Source organism: Eptatretus burgeri, chromosome 18 (assembly GCF_056783735.1).
Source record: "Eptatretus burgeri isolate ZD-2024b chromosome 18, Ebu_testis_v1, whole genome shotgun sequence".
Lineage (NCBI taxonomy): Eukaryota > Metazoa > Chordata > Myxini > Myxiniformes > Myxinidae > Eptatretus > Eptatretus burgeri.
In genome coordinates this window covers 37,255,793-37,281,027 of record NC_140978.1, presented here as the reverse complement: position 1 = coordinate 37,281,027, position 25,235 = coordinate 37,255,793, and the positions used below count along the sequence as shown (strand labels likewise).

Genomic DNA, 25,235 nt, shown 5'->3' with positions numbered 1-25,235 from the left:
ACAAATTAATAATTTCATTTATTTGTAAAATACATGTATAAAAAAATCAGAAAACCTGTTTCCACCCTGTGTACTTTAAACATCATCAACACAAACGGTTGCTATGGTATCAAAACAATCATGATATGAAGATACAAAAACGTCTTGCTTTCAAAAGAAAATTGATTAGTCTACTGTTAACAATACTTTACTGTTAATTAACACACAGTTTTGCATGTTTCTTTAAAAAAATATCCAAGCATATATAACTTACTTGATCTGTTGACACAGTTCATTGATCTTCATGGCAGCCATTTTTTGTCACAACTGTACTGGGGAAAAACTGCTCTGTAAAAAATTCTTTTTTAACACTTTTTTCGCTATACCATGAAACTCAATTGGAACCGTGCTACATCTACATATAAACACAATAAAAGCGCAATAAAAGCACATCAGCAACCTTTCAGTGTCTTCATCGTATGTACCCTTGATATTATTTGGCTCAAGCTTTATCGGTCTAAACTTCAACAATTGGTCAATAATTTATTACAATTTTGGTCAAAATATGGTATCTGATATACCAATATTGCAATATGGACTATTTATATGGATGATATGGTTTATGTAAACATATCAGTGTATTCCTTGACCCCCAAAACATTGGGTTTGCCACTGAAATCGGGTTCATATCTCGATTTTTTGCCGAGTTACGGCCAAAAAACGGTTTTGATGGCGGCCATTTTGAATTTTGCTCCTAAAAAAACATTCTCAAGCGTGACAAAGTGGCACCACTCAGATTTGAGTTTAGTATAGTCTATGTTACCAGAATCTGCAATAAAATTTTGTATGTACTCCAAAACACACTTTAGCCAATGGCTGCCAGACTAATACCTATGATCCAAAATGCCTTGGTTTCCACAGCGTGAAGCTAAGAAATGTGGGAGGCAGGAGCACCAGCCCAAAGGGGGAGAGCAGTACTCCATCAGGCTGTGGATGAAAGCTTTCTTTGTGGTCTGGAGCTCAGGTGTGCCAAGGAAGAACTTTGCATGACGGAGGATGCCCAGTCGGCAACTGGCTTTGAAGGCCAGGTTGGAAATGCAGCTTTCCCAGGAAAGATCATGGCAGATAGTGAGACCCAGAAGGTTAAATTGAAAGGACTTCTTCAAGAGGATTGTTGAGAAAGTAGATGGGGGGAGGGGGGGTTCCAGACGGTCCTTTCGTAGAGACATACTGTAGGTGTGAATGGAAGATGTCATACATGAAACCGCAACAATACCAAATAGAGGCCAAAAAGTTGTAAAAAAAAACAAAGACAAAATAAAAATATAAGACAAAGTATGAACAAATACACCAACAACTAGAAAACCATAAAAGAACAGGAAAGTATTAAAAAAAAAAGAGTTGGACAGAATGGGAATAGACAAAGAAGGATCACTGGATTGGCTAAGAAGATGTCAGCTCAACTGGGATAGAGAATGAACATTATTGATGCCCATGACCAAGGACACGACACGAATGGCTTTAAGAAAATGGCAGGACCGAGTCAATCGGACAAGTGTAGGTTTTGCAAGGTAGAAACAGAAAGCACAAGCCACCTCCTATCGGGATGTAATTAACTCATGTCAGAACAGTTGCACACACAAATGCACAACAATGGACGTGGAGTAATCCATCGGCACATCTGCAAAAGTCTCAATATCCCAGTTCCAGAAAACTCATGGAAACACAAACCATCATTGAAAACAAGGAAGTAATGCTCACATACGACCTTATGATCCCATCGAGTGTGAACAAAGAAAACAAAGCATTGTGACCGGATGTAGTGCTGAGGTACAAAAAGGAAAAGACGACATGGCTAATTGGGGTTTCAGTATCCATGCAGTGATTTTGGATGAAAGAACGCAGAAATCAAGAAAATGACCAAATACCAAGATCTCAAAAATGAAGTGAAAAGATCCTGGAAGTTGAAGAGATCCAAAATTGTAGCAATGATTATTGGAGTAACAGTAATAACGAAGAAGAACCCCACGGAGATCTTAAAAAAAACATTCCTGGGAATATTACTGCAAGCGAACTACAGTTGGAAGGTGTCCGGGGTTCGGTGACCATCCTGAAAAGAAGCCTCAGAACAAAACTTTGAGAACAAGAAAACTTCCCAACTTTGTACATGATTCGGGATCCTTTACTGAAATGGAGGTGGACACTTTGAGACAGAGGAGGACTTAGTTACACCTTCTCAACAATATGGATATAACAACCAATGACACACGCACACACTCACACCCACACACACACACACGCACACACACACACACACAGTCATATACACACACTCACACTCACACACTCACACTCTGACACACACTCACACTCATATACACACTCACACTCTCACCCTGCACACACACACACACACACACTCATATACACACACTCACACACTCACACACACACTCACACTCATATACTCACACTCACACACCCGCACACATTCACTCACACCCGCACACACTCTCACACATGAACACACAGACACACACACACACTCACACTCACACACTCACACTCACACACTCACACTCACACACTCACACTCACACACACACTCACACTCTCACCCTGCACACACACACACACACACACACACACACACACACACTCATATACACACACACACACTCACACGCACACATACACTCACACCCGCACACACACTCACACATGAACACTCAGACTCACTCACACACTCACACTCACACACTCACACACTCACACTCACACACTCACACTCTCACACACACTCACACTCTCACCCTGCACACACACACACACACACACACACACACACACTCATATACACACACTCACACACACACTCACACTCATATACACACACTCACACACCCGCACACACACACTCACACGCACACATACACTCACACCCGCACACACACACACACACACACAGACACACACACACTCACACGCACACCCACACATACACTCACACCCACACCCGCACACACACACACACACACACGCACACATACACTCACACCCGCACACACACACACACACACGCACACACGCACACACGCACACACACACACACACACACACACACACACACACACACACACACACACACACACACACCTGCCTTAATGGCCGACTACGTTTGTCATGCGGCTTGCAAAGCGATTAATACGGAACGTGTAACTTTGCAAGCGGTGGCAAGCAGCTTGCTCACGGAACACACCCCTGGTCCGAACCATGCGCGTGTGGTGACCGTTTTTTGGGGGTCTCAAGATGGCGGCGCAATGACTTGAACATCCATCCGTTAGAGTCAATCGAGTTATTATTCAGATTAACGGGTTTTAGATAATAAAATAATTCATTCTAAGGAACAACATTCCTGTTGCGTCGTTCAGTTGCAGGAATGAATGTAAAACGTGTATTCTGTGTGACGCGAGCTGAATTCATTATTCCCCATTGAATGGATCTGCACTCGAAGTAATGAGAGGTTTTTAAACTTCGAAACAAAGGGAATCAAAACCAAGCGGGTTCATGTCGATTCGTTTGTGTGTGCATTGTGGACCAGGAGGAGGAGATGGTTCGTGGTGTCGGTGTGGCGCAGGCATGACGGGCCGAATGATCCGCGCTGAAGATGATCGAACATCCTTGATCGTGGGCGTTCCCTCATGACGTAACTGTCACGTGACCGGTGTCAGCATTAAAGGCGGTGTATGAGCGTTTTTCCAATTTCCTATGAGTCTTTTTTGTATGATTTACTGACGATGACGATACAAGTCATGCAACATAGTGCAGGGTATCAATGGTAAACGAGTACAAAACGGGTATATAAATAAGGTTTCCGGTGTGATTCTGTGACGCATTTAATAGACGCGTCGTATACACCGCACGATCTTGTCAATGAAGTGTGTGCCATTAAATTTGTTCCCGTTCAGTTCCTTTCGCGAATGAGACGGATCTTGTGAACGTGGAATACACGAAAAAGCGTCTGTACCCGTCGTGAAAAGCTGTAAGGTCCCGCCATGTGTGGTTTGTTGAACTTTGTTTATCTAGAGAAACCTTCGGAACGGACAGGAATGGATTCACCTTTCGTTCATGAAGTGTTCATTTTCTGTGTGGAAATGAAATCTTCGTCGATCTGATTGGTGGTTTGGTAATAATAATTAATTGGTGGTTTGGTAACGATGATTAATTGGCCGATTTTCTTTCATCGAGACATTTTTGACGAATGACCGTTGGAATCGTCCCTTGTGATTTGTGTTCTTGTTTTGTTTCTCCTGAAAGAAGGTGAACGCGACGTCATGGGGAAAGAACAGTTTCGTGAGACGGACGTGGCGAGAAAGATCAGCCACATCTGCTTTGGATTGCAGTCACCTGCGCAGATCCGGCAACAGGCGCAGCTACATGTCGTCAGCAAGAGCTTGTACACACAGGTAGGGTGGGAGGGTGCACAACCTGTACACACAGGTAGGGTGGGAGGGTGCACAACCTGTACACACAGGTAGGGTGGGAGGGTGCACAACCTGTACACACAGGTAGGGTGGGAGGGTGCACAACCTGTACACACAGGTAGGGTGGGAGGGTGCACAACCTGTACACACAGGTAGGGTGGGAGGGTGCACAACCTGTACACACAGGTAGGGTGGGAGGGTGCACAACCTGTACACACAGGTGGGGTGGGAGGGTGCACGGCCTGTACACACAGGTGGGGTGGGAGGGTGCACAACCTGTACACACAGGTGGGGTGGGAGGGTGCACGGCCTGTACACACAGGTGGGGTGGGAGGGTGCACAACCTGTACACACAGGTGGGGGTGGGAGGGTGCACGGCCTGTACACACAGGTGGGGTGGGAGGGTGCACGGCCTGTACACACAGGTAAGGTGGGATGGTGCACGGCCTGTACACACAGGTGGGGTGGGAGGGTGCACAACCTGTACACACAGGTGGGGTGGGAGGGTGCACGGCCTGTACACACAGGTGGGGTGGGAGGGTGCACAACCTGTACACACAGGTGGGGTGGGAGGGTGCACGGCCTGTACACACAGGTGGGGTGGGAGGGTGCACGGCCTGTACACACAGGTAAGGTGGGATGGTGCACGGCCTGTACACACAAGTGGGGTGGGAGGGTGCACGGCCTGTACACACAGGTGGGGTGGGAGGGTGCACAACCTGTACACACAGGTAGGGTGGGAGGGTGCACAACCTGTACACACAGGTAGGGTGGGAGGGTGCACAACCTGTACACACAGGTGGGGTGGGAGGGTGCACGGCCTGTACACACAGGTAGGGTGGGAGGGTGCACGGCCTGTACACACAGGTAGGGTGGGAGGGTGCACGGCCTGTACACACAGGTAGGGTGGGAGGGTGCACGGCCTGTACACACAGGTAGGGTGGGAGGGTGCACGGCCTGTACACACAGGTAGGGTGGGAGGGTGCACGGCCTGTACACACAGGTAGGGTGGGAGGGTGCACAACCTGTACACACAGGTAGGGTGGGATGGTGCACAGCCTGTACACACAGGTGGGGTGGGAGGGTGCACGGCCTGTACACACAGGTAAGGTGGGATGGTGCACGGCCTGTACACACAGGTGGGGTGGGAGGGTGCACAACCTGTACACACAGGTGGGGTGGGAGGGTGCACGGCCTGTACACACAGGTGGGGTGGGAGGGTGCACAACCTGTACACACAGGTGGGGTGGGAGGGTGCACGGCCTGTACACACAGGTGGGGTGGGAGGGTGCACGGCCTGTACACACAGGTAAGGTGGGATGGTGCACGGCCTGTACACACAAGTGGGGTGGGAGGGTGCACGGCCTGTACACACAGGTGGGGTGGGAGGGTGCACAACCTGTACACACAGGTAGGGTGGGAGGGTGCACAACCTGTACACACAGGTAGGGTGGGAGGGTGCACAACCTGTACACACAGGTGGGGTGGGAGGGTGCACGGCCTGTACACACAGGTAGGGTGGGAGGGTGCACGGCCTGTACACACAGGTAGGGTGGGAGGGTGCACGGCCTGTACACACAGGTAGGGTGGGAGGGTGCACGGCCTGTACACACAGGTAGGGTGGGAGGGTGCACGGCCTGTACACACAGGTAGGGTGGGAGGGTGCACGGCCTGTACACACAGGTAGGGTGGGAGGGTGCACAACCTGTACACACAGGTAGGGTGGGATGGTGCACAGCCTGTACACACAGGTAGGGTGGGAGGGTGCACAACCTGTACACACAGGTGGGGTGGGAGGGTGCACGGCCTGTACACACAGGTAGGGTGGGAGGGTGCACGGCCTGTACACACAGGTGGGGTGGGAGGGTGCACGGCCTGTACACACAGGTAGGGTGGGATGGTGCACAACCTGTACACACAGGTAGGGTGGGAGGGTGCACAACCTGTACACACAGGTAGGGTGGGAGGGTGCACAACCTGTACACACAGGTAGGGTGGGAGGGTGCACGGCCTGTACACACAGGTAGGGTGGGAGGGTGCACGGCCTGTACACACAGGTAGGGTGGGAGGGTGCACAACCTGTACACACAGGTAGGGTGGGATGGTGCACAGCCTGTACACACAGGTGGGGTGGGAGGGTGCACGGCCTGTACACACAGGTAAGGTGGGATGGTGCACGGCCTGTACACACAGGTAGGGTGGGATGGTGCACGGCCTGTACACACAGGTAGGGTGGGAGGGTGCACGGCCTGTACACACAGGTAGTGTAATGAATGTGAGAGAAGAACCTTCGGAGTATAAGGCTTTATTTCACTTCATTGAAGCCGTCTCTACAAACACAAAAGGAATACATGTGCAGTCAATCACCGCAAAGTATAACAACGATTAGCCAGCATAAGCACGGAGTCCGGTATACTCTCAATTCTCAGCATTCAAGGAGCACCAAGTGAACCACCGCAGTTAATGACAATGCCCCAGGGACAATCCCACCGACGCGCAGCATCTCGGTTTTATCTGTCTCGTGTGCGAGCCACGCGTCACGTGATCGCGCGTCATTTCATCTTTTATTTCATCACATTCTCCCCATCTTTAAAATGTAACTAGAGGTTCAACTAACGCACCATGATTACTTCAAAGCTATAGGAGCATACATCTCAAGCAGTGAGGATTATTTTGAGTTTTAGAAGCAGAGTAAGGTGTCATCAAGGGATGCCGATAATCCCCTTTACAGATCGAGTCGTCGAGGGGGTTTTATCCGTCGACCTCTCCGGGAGTAAATGGTGGTTTCACTTGATGGAGGCTTCCGATCCCCTTGGGGAGCCTCGATTCATGCCGGGGATGACTCCTCGATCGCACTCGGGTGGAATGCGGTAGCTTCGTCTCCCTCAACCCCGACGCCACCATTCTCGGGTGGAAAAGTTCCTGAGGGGGAAACACCTGGGGAGGGAATGTCAGAGTGAGGAGTACCTGCGGGAGCCAGATGGCGAACCGACACAGTGGTCTCCCTGCCATCAGGAAGTCTAACATGAGCATACTCAGGATTAGCATCAATGAGTTCGACCTCCTCCACCATCGGTTCATACTTGCTTTGTCGTACCGGGCACTTCATGAACACTGTTCCCGGATCGGTTAGCCAGTTGGGCACCGATTGGCCGCCAGTATATGGTCGTTGGTGAGTAAACATTCGTTCGTGCGGAGTAGCATTGATGGACGTACAGAGCAAAGAGCGTATGGAATTCAGAGCGTCGGGAAGGGTAACCTCCCACCGCTCGGGCCCGTCCTCTCGATCTCAGCGCCAGGGTTACGGCTTTCCAAATAACTCCATTATACCGTTCCACCTGCCCATTACCCTGTGGGTTGTATCCCGTCGTTCGACTAGTTGCTATGCCATCTTCATATAGGAATTGTTTTAGCCCGGCCGACATGAAACACAGTCCTCTGTCTGAATGTATGTACGAAGGTTTCCCAAACATGGCAAAGAGGTCAGAGAGACATTTCACGACAGTGCCCGAGGTCATATCCGAGCACGGGAATGCAAATGGGAACCTTGAGTATTCATCAACAACAGTGAGTATGTGTCTGTTGTCTGTCTCGGTCGGCAGAGGCCCTTTGAAGTCGATATTTAGTCTCTTGAAGGGTGAAGTGGCCTTGATCAACCTGCCAGGAGCGGCGCCATAGAATCTGGGTTTTAGTTCAGCACAAACAGGGCAAGAAGCATTCATTTGTTTAATATCTTCGATAGAATAGGGAATGTTTTGTCTGCGCACGAAATGTGCCATTCTGGTTACCCCTGGGTGGCACAGAGACACATGAAGGTCTTGCAAAGCCCGACCGGATGTCGCCGAACAGTAGACCCGAGAGAAGGTGTCTGCAGCAGGGTTTTCCCTCCCGGGTCAATAAACAATGTCGTAACTATAACAAGATAGATCTATCCGCCATCTCATTATTTTCTCATTCCTAATTTTCCCGTTATTTTTCCCATCAAACATGAAGGCAACGGATCGCTGGTCCGTGACGAGCGTGAAGTGGTTGCCCAGTAAATAATATCTCCATTTACGTAGGGCTTCGACAATAGCGTACGCTTCCTTCTCTATCGCCAAGTGTCTCTGCTCGCTTCCAGAAAGAGTTCTCGAGAAGAACGCGACGGGTCGTCCGGACTGATTGAGCGTCGCGGCGATCGAGTGATCGGAAGCGTCCGTTTCCACCACGAACGGCACCGTGCTATCAATCGATAACACCACGGAATTACTGATATCATCTTTAAAGCTGTGGAAAGCTTTTACAACAGCGGCATCTAGCGGGAAGCTTTTGCAATGCACCAGGGGATGTATTTTCTCAGAGTATTGGGGAATCCATCTAGCGTAGTACGCAAACATCCCAATCACCCGGTGCAATGACTGCAGGTCATGGGGTGGGGGTAGCTCACGGAGCGGGCGCAATCGCTCAGGATCAGGCTTAATCGTGCCGTCGGCTATTGTGTAGCCGAGAAGATCAATTGACTTTGCCGAGAATACGCATTTGTCGTAGTTGAGTGTCATTATATTTTCTAGCAATGCTCAAGAATCTGTCCAGATTCGCATCATGTTCCCCCCGATCCTTGCCGCACACCGTGACATTGTCCACGTAAACAAAAGTGTCTTTGAGGTTTTCATCCGAGATGATGTCGTCCATAAGTCGTTGGAAGCAAGCTACTCCATTCGTGACACCGAATGGGATCCTCTTAAATTGATAGAGGCGTCTACCTGCCTCGAACGTGGTGTAAGGTTTGTCTTCCTCTCGAATGGGAATTTGATGATAGGCGCTTCACAAATCGATGGTGCTGAATATTCTGTAGTTGGTCACGCATTCGACCATCTCGTCTATGCGCGGCAAAGGGTAGGCATCGAGGTGGGTGAAGCGATTGACCGTTTGCGAGTAATCGACAACCATTCGTTTCTTATGGTTCGGGCTGCTGGTCACCAACACCTGCGCGCGCCATGGCGAATCGCTCGGTTCTATAATACCTTCTTCCAGTAATCGCTTGGTCTCTGAAGTGATGAAGTTCATATCGGCGGTGGTATATCATCGCGATTTGATCGCTATCGGTTTACAGACCGGCGACAAGTTGGCAAACAGGGGGGACGATACCTCTGGGGTGGTCAGAGCATTTAGAATTAGACGAGGTTTGTTTCCTCCAAAGGGTATTTCGACACTCGTGTGCTGCTTGAGGACATTATGACCCAAAATCACATCTGCGCATAAACCACGAAGCACCAGTACCCTTACATCCCGATACGTGTGGCCTTTTACGTCCAGCTCAACATTACAGTACCCTCGTACGCTGGACTGTAGTGATGTGGAGGCCATGCATACCGTATTGTCTGTCGGGTGGATCTTCCATTTCCTGTCTTTCGCTAGTGAGCTGTTGACGAAACTTTCAGAGCTACCGGTATCGATCAGCGCCACATATGGAGGGTACATGGCATAACAGAATGAGTCGTCCTATTGCAAAGTTGACAAAGACCTGTAATTGAATCACGTTACTATGGTAACCAAGTTTGTTTCACTTTCATAATTAAATGTTAGACGTGTTACTAGTTGGTTATGAAGTCATGGTGTTAACGTGTTCATCCCTGTTCTTTTAAAACCTTGCAGGATGCCACGCACACTCCGGTGACGTATGGTGTTTTGGATGCACGCCTGGGCACCTGTCAGAAAGATAGGCTTTGCAATACCTGTGGCAAAAATCTTGCTGACTGCACAGGCCATTTTGGATATATCGACCTGGCTCTGCCTTGCTTTCATATTGGATATTTCAAAGCAATGGTATGTACCTTTATCTGAAACCTGATCATTTACTACCCTTGAAAATACAGTGACGAAGCTGCTTTGGTGTGGTACCACATTCGTTTCCCCTCTGTTGTTTTTTTTACAAATTAGATTGGTGTGCTGCAAATGATTTGCAAATCTTGCTCCCACGTGTTGCTGAGCGGTGTGGAACGGTCTAGTTTTCTCGATTCCATGACCCGACCTGGCTTGCCATATCTGGCTAAGCGAGGCTTGAAGCGGCGTGTTGCTGAACGCTGCCGCAAGATCTCTCTCTGTCCACACTGTGGTGTTCACAACGGTCCAGTGAAGAAGTGCGGCTTGTTGAAGGTTTGCATTGTCGTCCGAGTACACAAGTAGCACGACAGCAATTATCCTCGTATTTCTGCTCTTTGAAGTTGTAACATTTATTTGTTTTTTGCTTGGAGGTCTCTACTGGTCAGAAAGTACGTTTGTATTATATTGTTGTGGAAATGCAACTGCCTCACCTGTATGTGAAACATAGAGGTGAGGCAGTTATGTGTTTCATATTTGAACGTGTACCTGCTGAAAGTATTATTTAATATACCTGCTGAACGTATTTTCAGGACTATGCAAGACAAAGCTAAAAAAAAATTTAAAAAAACGTTTCAAATTTTTGCAACTTTCAGGAAAAAATGGTTAACTCGATGTCTGTCCCCAAAAGATCGAGAATGTCACGAGCTGTTTGATGGTGAATGTCCAATTTTTTGTCACTTTAAAAACTTTGCCTTTTCTCAGGCTTTTGTGCCTTGCCAGAATTGTATGGCTGTTGACTTTCAACACTTCATTGAAATCTTTCATCCGTTCAACTTTTAATATCCTCGCTAGATTGACAGGATGGCCGAGAGGTACGCACGCTCGCCTCTGTGCCGTCCAGCCTGGGTTAGAATCTCAACCCAGAAATGCAAACCCGTGCTTCGCATACAGGGTGAGGCATCTATTAGTGTGTCGTCCCTTGGACGGACTTTAAACTGGGCATCTCCGTATGTTAGCATTTGGTGGTGGCTGTTAAAAACCCCCATTGTGTCCGTCATGCATGCTTGGTGTTGGCTTCATGGTTAGGGTGGTGGGCTTGGGATCCTCGGGTCCTGAGTTCAAATCCACTCGGCTGTTGAATTAATACCAGGTGGGTTTGACTCATCCTGTCATCCTTCCGAGGTTAGCGAAATGAGTACCAGCATCCTGGGATGATTGAGCCATTTGAGTATCCTGCGTCGGAGTGGCGACCCGTCCAGGAATGTGCCCAATAGCCCAGGAGACTGCTTTGGCAGCACCAATGCTCTGAACAGAGTATGGCCCCAATGGATGGGTGGTCCTTTAAGAAGAGTGGGCGAGCTATTGCCACCATCAGTCTTAAATACGATCAATGCTGAATTTCAATTACATTCCAGATGAATACTTAATTTTAGCAGTCACAATTGCTGTTAAGCTCAATTCCACAGTTTCAATTTTGAAAATTGCTTCAGTTTAAGAGTTTGTACAGTGTTTTATTAACCGTGTGTGAAAATTGAATAAAGCCACGCTCGGAAACGTCCGGAGATACCCGGGGTTTAGGTGCGTGGCGTATAGAGAGCCTCACAGCTCTGAAAATGCCATGAAACACAAAAGAAGACGACCATCTGGTCTCATCAAAAGAAGAATTATTCATAATAGCTAGAGTCTAATAATTGAGCACCCACCTCAAATAAGCTTGTGTGCAATGTGATGGTCAACACCACTGGTCATGAGAAGGACCGTTTCACCGTCATGCTCTCCTGCACCGCAGATAGTGGCTATCCTCCTGTGCATGTCGTGTTGAAGAAGAAGAAAATGGCCAAAGACAAGTTTCCAGCCAGCATCATTGTTCATGCACAGCAGAAGGGGTGGATAGACAAGTGACTGGTCCACAACTTGGTGCGCATGGTCTGGGGTAGTTGGCTGGATGGCGGTTTCTCCTGACTGAGCATGCTAGTCCTGGATGCATTCAGTTGTCACAAGACCGACAACACCAAAGCGCTGCTCCATCAGACCAACACCGATCTTGTCATCATCCCAGGTGGGATGACATTGCTCCTGAAACCCCTCGATGTGTCCATCAAGCCGTTCAAGGACGGGCTACGTCACTGCTCGTCCGACTGGATAATGAGTGGGGAGAAGACTTGCATCAAGAGTGGGAGGATGAGAAAGTTTGACCTTCCGATGATCTGCGGCTGGATCGTCAAGGTGTGGTAGGAGATACCGTCGGACATCATCAAGCGAGCATTTCTAAAATGCTTCATCTCCAACAACATGGACGGCACAGAGGACGACATCATTTGGGAGGAAGAGGCTGCAAATGACGATGACAGCGACGGGACTTGCTCTTCCCTGATTCGGACAACGGAGACTGAGACATAATTCCTTTGGTACCAGGTCTCTTCGGAGAATCCTTGGCTATCGCTGGTCGGACGTTGTGTCTAACGAACGGTTGCTGAGAGAGACTCAAATGAGATTTGTTACCTGCATAGTCCGTGAGCGTTAGCTGCGGCTGTATGGACATGTGGCTCGTTTTTCTGACTCTGATCCTGCTCACAACATTCTCTCAGCGAGGGAGTCTCGTGAGTGGAGGAGGCCAATGGGCCGACCACGTGCCTCGTGGTTGCAGCAGGCTGATCGGCATCTCAAGGAGATGGGGATGTGCCAGGCATCTGCCTGGGCGATGGCCAGGCGGAGGTCCCTGAAGTACTTGCGGAAAGTGGACGCAGCGATGCGCTGCTCTGGCGCATGCTCCCATACCTGACCTGACCAATAGAAAGTTTACACCCCCTTTCAAAATTTTCACCTTTTGTTACCTTATTGCCTTGAATTAAATTACATTAAATCAAACTTTTTTCCACCTTTATTTACACATCGTAACCCACAACTTACAAATGAAAAACAAATTTTACAAATTTCAGAAAATTCATTAAAAATACAAAACTAGAATATCTTGATTGGATGAGTGTGTACCCCCCTTATAATAGCAATTGTAAATTAACTCAGGTGTAACCAATCTCCTTCAAAATCACACACCATGTTAAATGGCCTCCACCTGTGTTAAATTGTAGTGATTTTGATTATTTCAGAATAAAATCAACTGTTCCTGTGGGTTTCCTCTGCTGGGGAGTGCATTTCACAGCAAAGACTCAACCAAGGAGCACCAAGGAGCTTTCAAAGGACCTCTGGGATAAAGTTGTGGAAAGGCACAGATCAGGGATGGGAATAAGAATATTTCAAAGGCCTTAAATATCCCTTGGAGCACAGTCAAGATAATCATTAAGAAGTAGAAAGCGTATGGTACCACAAAGACCCTGCCTCGATCAGGCCGTCCCTCCAAACTGAATGACCAAGCAAAGAGGAGACTGATCAGAGAGACCACCAATAGGCCAATGGCAACTTTGAAAGAGCTGCAGGCCTTTATGACAAAGACTGGTCACTCCTGTGCATGTGACAATATCCCAAGCACTCCACAAGTCTGTCCTGTATGGTAGGGTGGAAAGAAGGAAGCCATTACGCAAAATAGTCCACCGTGAGTCCCATTTGAGGTGTGTAAAAAACCACTCCAGAGATTCTGAAGCCATGTGGCAAAATGTTTTGTGGTCTGAGGAAACCAAGATGGAACTTTTTGGCCTAAATGTAAAACGTTATGTTTGCCACAAACCCAACACAGAACATCACCCAAAGAACACCGTCCCTACTGTGAAGCAAGGTGGTAGCATCATCACGCTATGGGGATGCTTTTCAGCTGCAGGGACTCAGACTTGTAAGGATAGAGGGAACAATGAATGGAGCCAAATACAGGCAAATCCATGAGGAGAACCTGCTGCTCTTTGTAACAAAGCTGAAATTGGCACGGAAGTTCACCTTTCAGCATGACAACGACCCGAAGCACACAGCCAAAGCTACACTGGGGTGGTTAAGGAACAAAAAGATAAATATCCTTGAGTGGCCCAGTCAGAGCCCTGACCTAAATCCAATCGAAAATCTGTGGCACGACTTGAAGATTGATGTCCATCAACACTCCCCACGCTACTTGACTGAGCTTGATCAGTTTTGGACAGAAGAATGGGTAAATATAACCCAATCAATTTTGGCAAAGTTAGCTGAGACCCATCCCAACAGACTCACAGCTGTAATTGCTGTCAAAGGTGATTCCACTGAGTATTAACTCAAAGGGGGTGGATATTTATCCAACCAAACTCTCTGCTTACTCTCTCTGTCTCTCTGCTTACTCTCTCTGTCTCTCTGCTGACTCTCTGCTTACTCTCTCTGGTTACTCTCTCTGTCTCTCTCTGCTTACTCTCTCTCTGTTTACTCTCTCTCTCTGTCTCTCTGCTTACTCTCTCTGTCTCTCTGCTTACTCTCTCTGTCTCTCTGCTTACTCTCTCTCTGTCTCTCTGCTTACTCTCTCTCTGTCTCTCTGCTTACTCTCTCTCTCTGTCTCTCTGCTTACTCTCTCTCTCTGTCTCTCTGCTTACTCTCTCTGTCTCTCTGCTTACTCTCTCTCTGTCTCTCTGCTTACTCTCTCTCTCTCTGTCTCTCTGCTTACTCTCTCTCTGTCTCTCTGCTTACTCTCTCTCTCTGTCTCTCTGCTTACTCTCTCTCTCTCTGTCTCTCTGCTTACTCTCTCTCTCTCTGTCTCTCTGCTTACTCTCTCTCTCTCTCTGTCTCTCTGCTTACTCTCTCTCTCTCTCTGTCTCTCTGCTTACTCTCTCTCTCTCTCTGTCTCTCTGCTTACTCTCTCTCTCTCTGTCTCTCTGCTTACTCTCTCTCTCTGTCTCTCTGCTTACTCTCTCTCTCTCTGTCTCTCTGCTTACTCTCTCTCTCTGTCTCTCTGCTTACTCTCTCTCTCTCTGTCTCTCTGCTTACTCTCTCTCTCTCTGTCTCTCTGCTTACTCTCTCTCTCTCTGTCTCTCTCTCTGTCTCTCTGCTTACTCTCTGTCTCTCTGTCTGTCTCTCGCGTCCGGGCAGTGTCTGTCTCCGGATGCGTCTGGTGTTTTTTGTCTTTGTGCCGTGTTTGTCATATGACTGGTAGAAAATGGATTTTAGACTTTTTTTTTCTATCTTCACTGTTATTCTATGTGGAATCATTTTGATGAGACACTATGAATCGTAATTAACGCTCTACCGCACATCTGTCATTCCTTCCTCTTACCTCACACGATCTGTCTTCCCTCCCCCCTCCCCTCCTCACTCCATCTCCCCTTTTTGCTCCCCCTTCCCTTCTGCCCCTCCTCTTTCTTTTCCCCTCCACCTCTTCATTCTCCCCCCTCCCTCTCCCCCCCTCTTTTTCTACCCCCCCCTTTTAGTATTCCCATCAGTGAAGTGACGGGTGGTATTTCCTTGTATATATGTATACTCGTGTGTGTGTGTGCGCACGCACATGCTCCATCATTTATAGATTATACAGTGCAAGTCAATGATGCGAACATTTTCTTGGATAATTGAGATTTGTTTTGTAAACCTAAGAAATATGCCAAAATTTCAAAGAAACAAAATTAAACTTGATACTGTTGCAGTCTTTATATATTTATTAATTTTTTCAGGTGGTGCATGAAAAGTACAAAGCGGTATCTGGAAGTAAGAAAGGTGACCAGTTGGGGGTGCGGGAGTTTCACTCTTCCTTCGATGCTGCCGCAGAACACAACAAAGAAATTACAGCGCTTGTTGGTCGTGCACAGGTAGTGCTGAACTCAGGTGGTCACTTTCTGGCACTATCTTGTGCATGCAGGAATTTTTTTTTATCATGACAATGCCATCAGAGATTAGCCACTGTTCTGTCCCTCAGATTTGCATTAGTTTGTAGATGTGAAAAATATTTGACAAAGGATGGCCACGTTTACTTTCATCTGTCGGCTGCCTGGTTGATTCTACCATTCGTGCCATGATGTGTTGAGGAACTTCTTCATTTGTGGCCAAGGCTGTGGGGTAGCATCATTGGTTGATGGTGTGGCTGTGCCGCTGATGCAATGCCCTCTGCTGGTTAGGTCAGGAATTTGTCATTTGATAGCTCGTCTACTCTTTGCGAAGGGCACCGTGGGATCTTTGACGTCCACCGACGAATGTTGGCAGACGGGATTCCCATTTAATATCCATCCGAGGGACGGCACACACATCATTGAAACACTCTGATGACGGTTTATAGCTGGGTTGGGATTCAAACGTAAGCGAGACAGCTTAGAGATGAGTGCGCGTACTTCTCGGCCATCCTGTCAGCCCTGTTGAGGCATTGCATCAGAGGTACAGCTGTCCCTTGGTGATGATATAACCAGTAGGTGAAATTTTTTTTATGGAATCTCAGTCCAAATATGCAGTCACAAACTCGTCAAAAACGTGTACAAACAAATTGTTCGCAGGAGCACTGTATGAACTTTTCAGGAGTCATGGAGCTTGAGTTTGCCCATCCAGGCAGGAGAGAGAAGATTAAGTTCAAGCTGTGTCGGAGAGTGCTGAGTTATTTAAACTGTCATAAGTCCTGAGTAGTAAAAGGGAAGAATGAGAGGATAATGACTTGAGGGGGCTTTTAAAGGTTCATTTATTTATTTACAGTTGTAAAAGGGGGGACGGTGATAAAGCATGAGCATGATGGGAGAGAGAAACGGAGGGCGATGAAACTTACTCGGCTAAAGCCTTCCATCATAAATAGATGGTCTGTAGTTTGAGGTATGTTGAGTAACTCGTACAATATCATGGGTGATAATTTTTTTTATGTTGGCAATATGCTCAAATGGGCCCATCATGGCAATGGCATTGTTAGACTAGGTTGTGGAAGCACTATGGTGGTTTTGTTCTGATTTTTACTTTGTTTGCCTTGATCCCAAGGAATCGCTTACCCCGCTGGTGGTGATGCAACTGTTTCTTCGAGTGCCTGTAGCAGACATTCCCTTGTTGCTTATGAGCCCTGGCACGAGTTCCCCTGCCGACCTGATTCTGACCCGCCTGCCTGTTCCACCGCTGTGCGTACGCCCATCTGTGGTCAGTGACCTGAAGTCTGGGACCAATGAAGATGACCTCACGATGAAGCTCACAGAGATATTATTCCTCAACGATGTCATTGTCAAACATCGTTCCTCTGGGGCAAAGACACAGATGATCATGGAAGATTGGGACTTCCTGCAGCTCCAGGTGCAGTCGCTATTGAGACAAAAATTAAAATTGATCTTTGTCGGGATTTCACTTCCGCTCCACTGGAGCAGTGGTGTATGACATGACAACCTACAGAATGAAAGTGGATAATTAAATGTATTTTCTCCACTCCTGATTAGTTTCTCGTAAAATCTATCATGATTATTCTCCCCTCTTTCCCCAGATCTATCTCTGTGTTTTATACTTCTTTTTTTTCTTTCTTATTTTCCAACTTTGTCTTTCTATTTCTACTTTTTTGTTTTACATTTGCTTCCTTTTCTGTGCCAGAAAAGGCTTTTGTAGCTTTAACATCCGAGCATTTAGGTATGCTGTAACTTTTCAATGACTTATTTTTACTTAACCCTTTGAATCCTGAGCTCCTTGGACTTTTGGCTCTCCCACTATTAGCTCATGAACGCTCGGGTATATGGAGGCTTGAATCGGGACACATCAGCTATGGGAGCATGCGCCGGAGAAGTGCATCGCTGCGTCCACTTTCTGCAGGTACTCCAAGGGCCTCCATCTGGCCATCCCCCAGGTAGATCCCAAGCCCATCCCCATCTTCTTGAGATGATTATAATCAACCTGCTGCAACCACGAGGCCTCTACTCAAGAGGCTCCCTCGCTGAGAGAATCTGGTGAGCAGTATCAGCGTCAGGAAAATCAGCCACATGTCCATATAGCCGCAGCTGACGCTCACGGACTATGCAGGTAACAAATCTCATTTGAGTCTCTCTCAGCAATTGCTCGTTGGACACAAAGTCTGACCAGCGACAGCCAAGGATTCTCCGAAGAGACCTGGTACCAAAGGAATTAAGTTTTTCCGTCTCAGATCCCTGGTCAGAGTCCAAGTCTCACATCCACAGAGCAAGACTGGAAGCACGAAGGACCTGAGGACTCGGAATTTTGTCCTCCTGCACAGGTACGAGCAGCGCCACAACCCCATGATCCAGTGAATCCATGACTTCCCAGGCCTGACCCAGACATCCATTGAACTCTGGCTCACAGCCAGCAGAGACGTGCATATCACTGCCAAGGTAAGTGAATCTCTCCGTGACCTCAACATCCTCACCACAAACAGGTACAGACAAGATAGCAGCTTCCAAGATGTCATTGAAAGCCTGGATCTTAGTTTTGACCCAGAAAACCCGAAATCCCAGCGGCTCTGACTCCTCATTCAGCACCTTGAGGGTCACCAAAAGGATATCCAGAGTCTCCACAACGATGACTGCATCATCTGCAAAATCAAGGTCAGATATCTTGACATTCCCAAACGATGCACCGCAGCTTGATCTCTCAGACATCCTTCCCAGAATCCAATCCATACAAGTGCTGAAAAGTGTGGGGGCCAGGACACACCCCTGATGAACTCCAGTAACAACTGGAAATAAGTCGGAGATGGTACCACCACATCTCACAGCACTCTCCTTTCCAGAGTATAGTTCATACATCAGATCGATCAGTTTTGGTGGCATCCTCCAGAGGGCATCCCAATTCACTGAATCTATCACGTTACAGAGATCAATATAGGCTGCAAGCAGCCCCTGCCGAAACCCTCGTCTGCGTTCGGTAAGGATACGATCAATCGTTGACCTCTTTGGTGTAAAGCCTGACTGCTCTGGATGCTGGTGCTCAAGCAGATTGTGGCGAACCCTATCAAGAATTATCCGAGCAAAGACCTTGCCCGGCACTGAGGGCAGCGTCACCCCTCGGTAGTTGTTGCCGTCTTGGCGATCACCCTTCCCTTTCCAGTGAGGGACAACAAGGCCCCTCTTCCATTCAGTTGGGATGATGCCTGTGTTCCAGGCAGATCACAGAACTGCATGTAACGACACGAGTGTAGCATTTCCACCAGCCTTGAGAAGTTCAGCATGGATGCCACAGGTCCCAGGAGCTTTACCCCATTTCAACCGGTTCACCACAATCTGTTTCCACAAACGAAGGTGGACTATAGTTGATTGGAGGGTCAGAAATAGGGATTGTAACACCCTTGACATCCAACTCAACAGATGGTGGATCAGCCTGGTACAACCGCTCAAAGTAACCGGCCCAGCGGGCCTTCACTTCAGACTCCTTTGCCAAGAGTCCACCACCCTCCGCTCTCACTGCAGTACACCAAGGGACGGGCTTGGAGGAACGCAATGCGCGAATTCCCCTGTACACAGGATGATAATCACTTGACCACAGGTGATGCTCTACCCCCTCACAGATTCCTCCCACATCGGCCTCCTTGTCCACCCTTAGCGCACGTACAGTTTTTTGCCTCAGCTCCCTGAACAGCTCAGCTCTGCCATTCAGTCTGGTCAATGGTATCCAGTGTCCCTTGAGAGACAAAATTCTTATACGACCAGACCAATAGTAGGTGTAACCACCCGCCATGATCTCACCACAATCCGGTCTCTGAACCTTAGAGAGTGCTGCAATACTGATGTCTAAACTCTTGAGCTCAGATGATAACAGAGACAGGTGATCATTTTCTTTTCAGGATAGGACGTTCCAGGCATCCACCCGAAGGGACCGCCTCAGGTTAACCCCAGGAGACCGTCGTCTGGTGGACGACACCTCAGCACCACCCCGACATGCACTACCGCAATCTGATCCAGGAAGGTTACCCCATGGTTTCCCTCCTATCATCAAAGATTGGGGTTCCCGAAGGCTTTGCTCCAATCCTGTCATCCGGTGAGCTGCCGTGTGAAGGGAAACTGCACAGGTGGTACTCCCACGGAATGGGTTTTCAGATTTTAAAAAAATGCTTTTGGAATGTTTTGCGGAATGAAGGGTTTTACGGTGGCCCGAGTGCAAATCCTGCCACCAACTTCCTAATGAGAAATAATCCAACTGCAGGAGGACATCCGCAGACACAGTTGGGTACGAGATATGGATGGCCGTTGGCTCACAAGGAGCTTCTCTGCCCTTTGACAGGTTTTGATCGTCATCCTGCTCGGTGTCCATATCCAAACACCCTCCTCACCAAGAAACTTTGTGGGGGAGCCGGTTTAGTCGCCGACAACCTGACCATGGAACAGGTTAGTACAGGTTTACATGGTACCTATAGCAAGTCACAGATCTAATCTGGCCTGACCTGACAAAACCTGACCTGGTTTGAATGGTGGTTCGGAAAACAGCCGCAAGGGTATATGGAGGTTTGAATAGTGGTCGGAAAAACAGCCACTAAGGTTCAAAGGGTTATCTAATATGAGCAATTTTATTTTTCCTTGCTGATGAAGCCATGAGGTATACAAAGCACTGTGCGGGATTTGTTTTGATAGAAACTTGTGAAAAACTGTGACAATGGCACACTGCTCCTTTTCAGTGAGAGCCCATTGTTGTATTATTACCCCGTGCGTTTGCAAAATCGGGTGAAGCAATTGGTTCACTTTGTCTCCAGATGTCGGTCTATGATGAAGGAACATCTTGATTACAATTTAATTTTATATGTTGAATACTGTGGAACTCAAATCGGAACACGAACCTGCAGTTTAGCAGTACTTTGGCTCTAAATTTTGCAAATTGCACGGAAACTCGGCCTGATCACACACGCGCACAGATGAGCAGGTTAATATTTTACTCTGCCTGTCTGTCTGGCATTGAAAAAATATTGAAAATCATTCCAAACAGGAAACTTACTGTTTTTAGGGACGTTCTAAAGGACACAAAAACAGGCACGAATAACTAATCCGACGTGTAAAAGACTGCGCCTCAATGTCGTCGTAATTCTGAAAATTGTTTTTTCTTTTACTCCAACCTATAAAATCCACATTTTTTTTGATTGAATGATATATTTGACCATCGTAGAACAAAAATGACCTCCTTGTCACTTTCAGAAACTTTCCGTTTTGCAGTACTTGGAGAAAATATTATCTCATTGCTTTCCCTCAGGGCGGAGTAACTCTGAAATTCAGCATTCAGACAGACGTGGCGATGCCAAACAATGTTTGTTTAGTGCAAAATGCAAAGTAAGACATCAAAAGACCCTTCCCAAGATTGTGTGCGGTCGGATATTCAATGACCCATCCAGCTTGCAATTCATTTGTGTCGATCAAATTTGCTCATCCATCCAGGATGCATTGTTACTAAGGTGCAGCAGATCCTTTTCCTGTCAACATAGAGGGAAGATGCTGCCTTTTCGCACTTCAGCCTCCATTAGGATGAGAGGATTCCACTGAGAGCCAAATGTGGATCATGAGTGGAGACTATCATCCAGCCAGCAAAAAAAATAAGTGATCATCTGCACCACAGGCAGAATGTTTGGCAAGCACAAGAAGACACCGGACTGTCAAATGCTTGCAATGTCCAGAGACGCAGCCCTAACTTCCTGCTTAAGATTCTGATCGTCTTTGCATTGTTTACAGAGAAGCATTCAAGCATATCCAAAGTTGTGGCTCGGCTGGAATCCAAAACCGGTGATAAATTAGGGCATTTGATGATGTTATCTGTGATGATGGATTCTTTGACTTTGCTTTTCATTGGAAGGGAAGATAACTTCTGGGGTTGATTTGATTTTTTTTTCCACCCTTCTCTGTGTATTCGAGTGATATTTGTTGTCGTCCAAGCAGATGGGAACAGCCATTCTGCTCAAGAACAGGCTGAATGTAACAGACAAAGGATCAGTAGGGGCAGGATAGCAGGATTTCAGAATGTGGGTAATGATGCCATCAGGGCCAAGCTGTCCCACATACATAATGTGGTTACATCAATGCAATTAGCAACCTCACAGCTGATGCCTTTTCTGACACCAATACTCCAGAGGTGTCTGTGGGTCTGGGTCTCCGTCTCTTCCGTGGGTCCTTCTGTCTCCTTCTGTCTCTGTCTCTTCCGTGGGTCCTTCTGTCTCCGTCTCTTCCGTGGGTCCTTCTGTCTCCGTCTCTTCCGTGGGTCCTTCTGTCTCCGTCTCTTCCGTGGGTCCTTCTGTCTCCGTCTCTTCCGTGGGTCCTTCTGTCTCCGTCTAATTGATATTCTTATGTCTTCCTGGAACTTGTACAACATTTCCATGTTATTAAATACTCGGTGGACAAAACATTAGGAACACCTTCCCAATATTTGGTTTTACTCCCTTTTGCCCGCAGAAGAGCCACAATTCGTTGGGGGCATCGACTCTCCATGGTGTCGAAAGCGTTCCACAGGGATGTTGGCCCATGTTGGCTCCAATGCTTCTCACAGTTGTCAAGTTGGCTGGTAGTGGAGCTCTACTCCAAATAACTCATTCAATCTCATCCCACAGATGCTCAATTGTATTGAGATCTGGTGACTGGGCAGGCCACTGCAGTAAGCTGAATTCAGTCATGTTTGTGGAACCATTCCTGGACAATCCTAGCCTTTGGGGCATGGGGCATTATCCTGCTGAAGAAATCCATTTGCAGATGGATACACTGCTGCCTTGAAGGGATGCACCTGATTGGCAATGATGTTCAGATATCCTGTGGCATTCAAACGTTGCTCCACTTTTATTGAGGGGCCCAGTGTGTGCCATAACACACCCCACACCATTACCACCAGCCTGCAGTGTTGACACACAGCATGATGGATGCATGTACTCATGTGGTTTTTTTTTCCATTCCCTAGTCCTCCCATCAGAATGAAACAGCAGGAACCAGGATTCATCAGACCAGGCAATATTTTTCCAATCCTCAAGTGTCCAGTGTTTTCCTTCCTAAGCCCACTGCAACCCCACGTTCTTGTTTTTTGCTGAAAGAAGTGGAACTCTGTGTGGTCGTCGGCTGCCATACCCAATTGGTGTCAAGGTACGTCGTGTTGTGCATTATTTTATGGGTCTTTCAGCACCAATGTTCTACTGGACTGTCAGTTGGCTAACTGCAGCCCATCCGTTGCTCTGCACAATTCATGTCAGCCTCCTTTGGCCTCTGTGAATGAGCCATTTTTGACCACTGGCCAACTGTTGGCTGGATGTCCTTTGGTTGGTGGACCATTCTTGGTACACATGGGAAACTGTTGAGCGTGAAAAACCCAGCAGCGTTGCAGTTCTTGACACACTCAAACAGGTGTGCCTGGCACCTACTACCATACCCTGTTCAAAGGCACTTAAACATTTTGTCTTTCCCATTCACGCTCTGAATTGCACACGTCCACAATCCATGTCTCAGTCGTCTCGAGGCTTTAAAATCCTTCTTCAACCTGTCTTCTCCACTTCATCTACACTGATTGAAGTGGATTTAACAGGTATAATCAATAAGAGATCATAGCTTTCACCTGGATTCACCTGATCATTATATTTCATGGAAAGAGCAGGTGTTCCTAATGTTTTGTACCCTGAGTGTTCTCATCAATGTATAACTAATAAATGACAAATCTATATCACAAATCGATATCAAATGAAGGCAGATGTATGTTTTACAGAAAGCAAATGTAACAGAAGACATGGATAATTATGTTTCCAATGGAATCCTCTCAACGACAGCATTTTACATACGTTCAATTAATATTTTGTGAGTGGTGGGATCAATGTCTTGATTCACACACCGATGACAAATGCTTAGAGGAAATCAACTTCTACACAGCAAAAGTTATTTTTGTCTTCTTCGACTCAACTTTGAACTCGAGGAATTCCCTCCAGTTTTTGTTTCCTTCATGATTATGGTGGTATTGTGATGACTTGTGTTTGCAGGTTGCATTGTACATAAACAGCGAATTGTCAGGCATCCCACTCAACATGGCACCCAAGAAGTGGACACGTGGCTTTGTACAGCGACTCAAGGGCAAACAAGGTCGTTTCCGAGGAAACTTGTCGGGGAAACGTGTCGATTTTTCAAGTCGGACGGTTATTTCCCCCGACCCCAACCTTCGTATTGATGAGGTGGCTGTGCCAATACACGTGGCCAAGATTCTCACTTTCCCAGAGCGTGTCACTAAGGTAGGAGCTTATTTTGTGAATGTCGAATGGTGAAGTTTATTATCAATTATTTTTGTGATTCTGAATGTAAATAATAAATTCATTTAGGTTTATTATTATTATTTGCACTGGCGGAGTACCTGCCCGACGGGCGATCTTGTTCCAAGCGTGGAACATGTTTTTCTGACGCATCCCTTTATTTGAGTGTATAGGTAACTGACTGCTGCCTCACTCACCCCCAAAAAATATAACGCAACCTGGGTTACATACATGAAGCAAAAACATACGAACTACCTATGTGCATTTTTTAGCTCGTCTGTTGAGAGCTTTCGCGATACCCCCGCCGTGAGCGTCAGCGTGAAAATGTTAAAGTTTTGGTGCAATCTCTTTTTTTCCTTTCTAATGTTTTTATCGACCACACTATTTTTTATACGCCCGATATATATATATATATATATATATATATATATATATATATATATATATATATATATATATATATATATATATATATATATATATATATATATATATATATATATATATATATATATATATATATATATATCGGGACGTATTGTGTGATACCGGTCGTCTGTCTGTCCGTCCGTTCCTGTCCGCACTCTAACTCCTAAAGTTTTCAACTTTCATGTTTCACATTTGGTACATAGGTACAGACTGGAGACGGTGTGTCGTGACATACGTTCGCCACCTAAAGTGGTTGCCATGGCAACCAGGATGCTGTTTTCCATGTAGTAGTACAATTCTGTATATACCTTCTTGTTTGGGTGTATATTGTGCTCACTTGCGCTCTTGTTACTGATTACAATATACAAATACATATATTGCTTTAAAATGATTTGGATCAGACTTCACTGCAATGCTTTATAAGAAATATTAATTATTAGACGAGTCTTTTAAAAACGATAAATGTATAAACAGGCGAGCATTGGGTAGCTTTGACACCAACTCTCTGG

At 46.9% G+C, this 25,235-nt stretch overlaps 1 protein-coding gene across 6 annotated transcripts in view; it reads left to right on the top strand.

The window, feature by feature from the left end:
• Nucleotides 1–3,862: 3,862 nt before the first annotated feature.
• Nucleotides 3,863–25,235, top strand: part of POLR3A (RNA polymerase III subunit A) — a 67,890-nt gene continuing 46,517 nt past the window's right edge. The window contains exons 1-7 of one of the 6 annotated variants that reach the window (XM_085863833.1): nucleotides 3,863–4,021; nucleotides 4,297–4,445; nucleotides 10,098–10,268; nucleotides 10,383–10,598; nucleotides 15,833–15,967; nucleotides 17,109–17,411; nucleotides 24,034–24,279. In XM_085863833.1, coding sequence (XP_085719959.1) covers nucleotides 4,314–4,445; nucleotides 10,098–10,268; nucleotides 10,383–10,598; nucleotides 15,833–15,967; nucleotides 17,109–17,411; nucleotides 24,034–24,279 — 1,203 coding nt within the window. In that variant the 5' untranslated portion in view covers nucleotides 3,863–4,021; nucleotides 4,297–4,313. Of the gene's footprint in view, nucleotides 4,166–4,296; nucleotides 4,446–10,097; nucleotides 10,269–10,382; nucleotides 10,599–15,832; nucleotides 15,968–17,108; nucleotides 17,412–24,033; nucleotides 24,280–25,235 lie in introns of all 6 variants that reach the window. The other 5 variants (XM_085863836.1, XM_085863838.1, XM_085863835.1 and 2 more) reach the window with 5 other exon arrangements.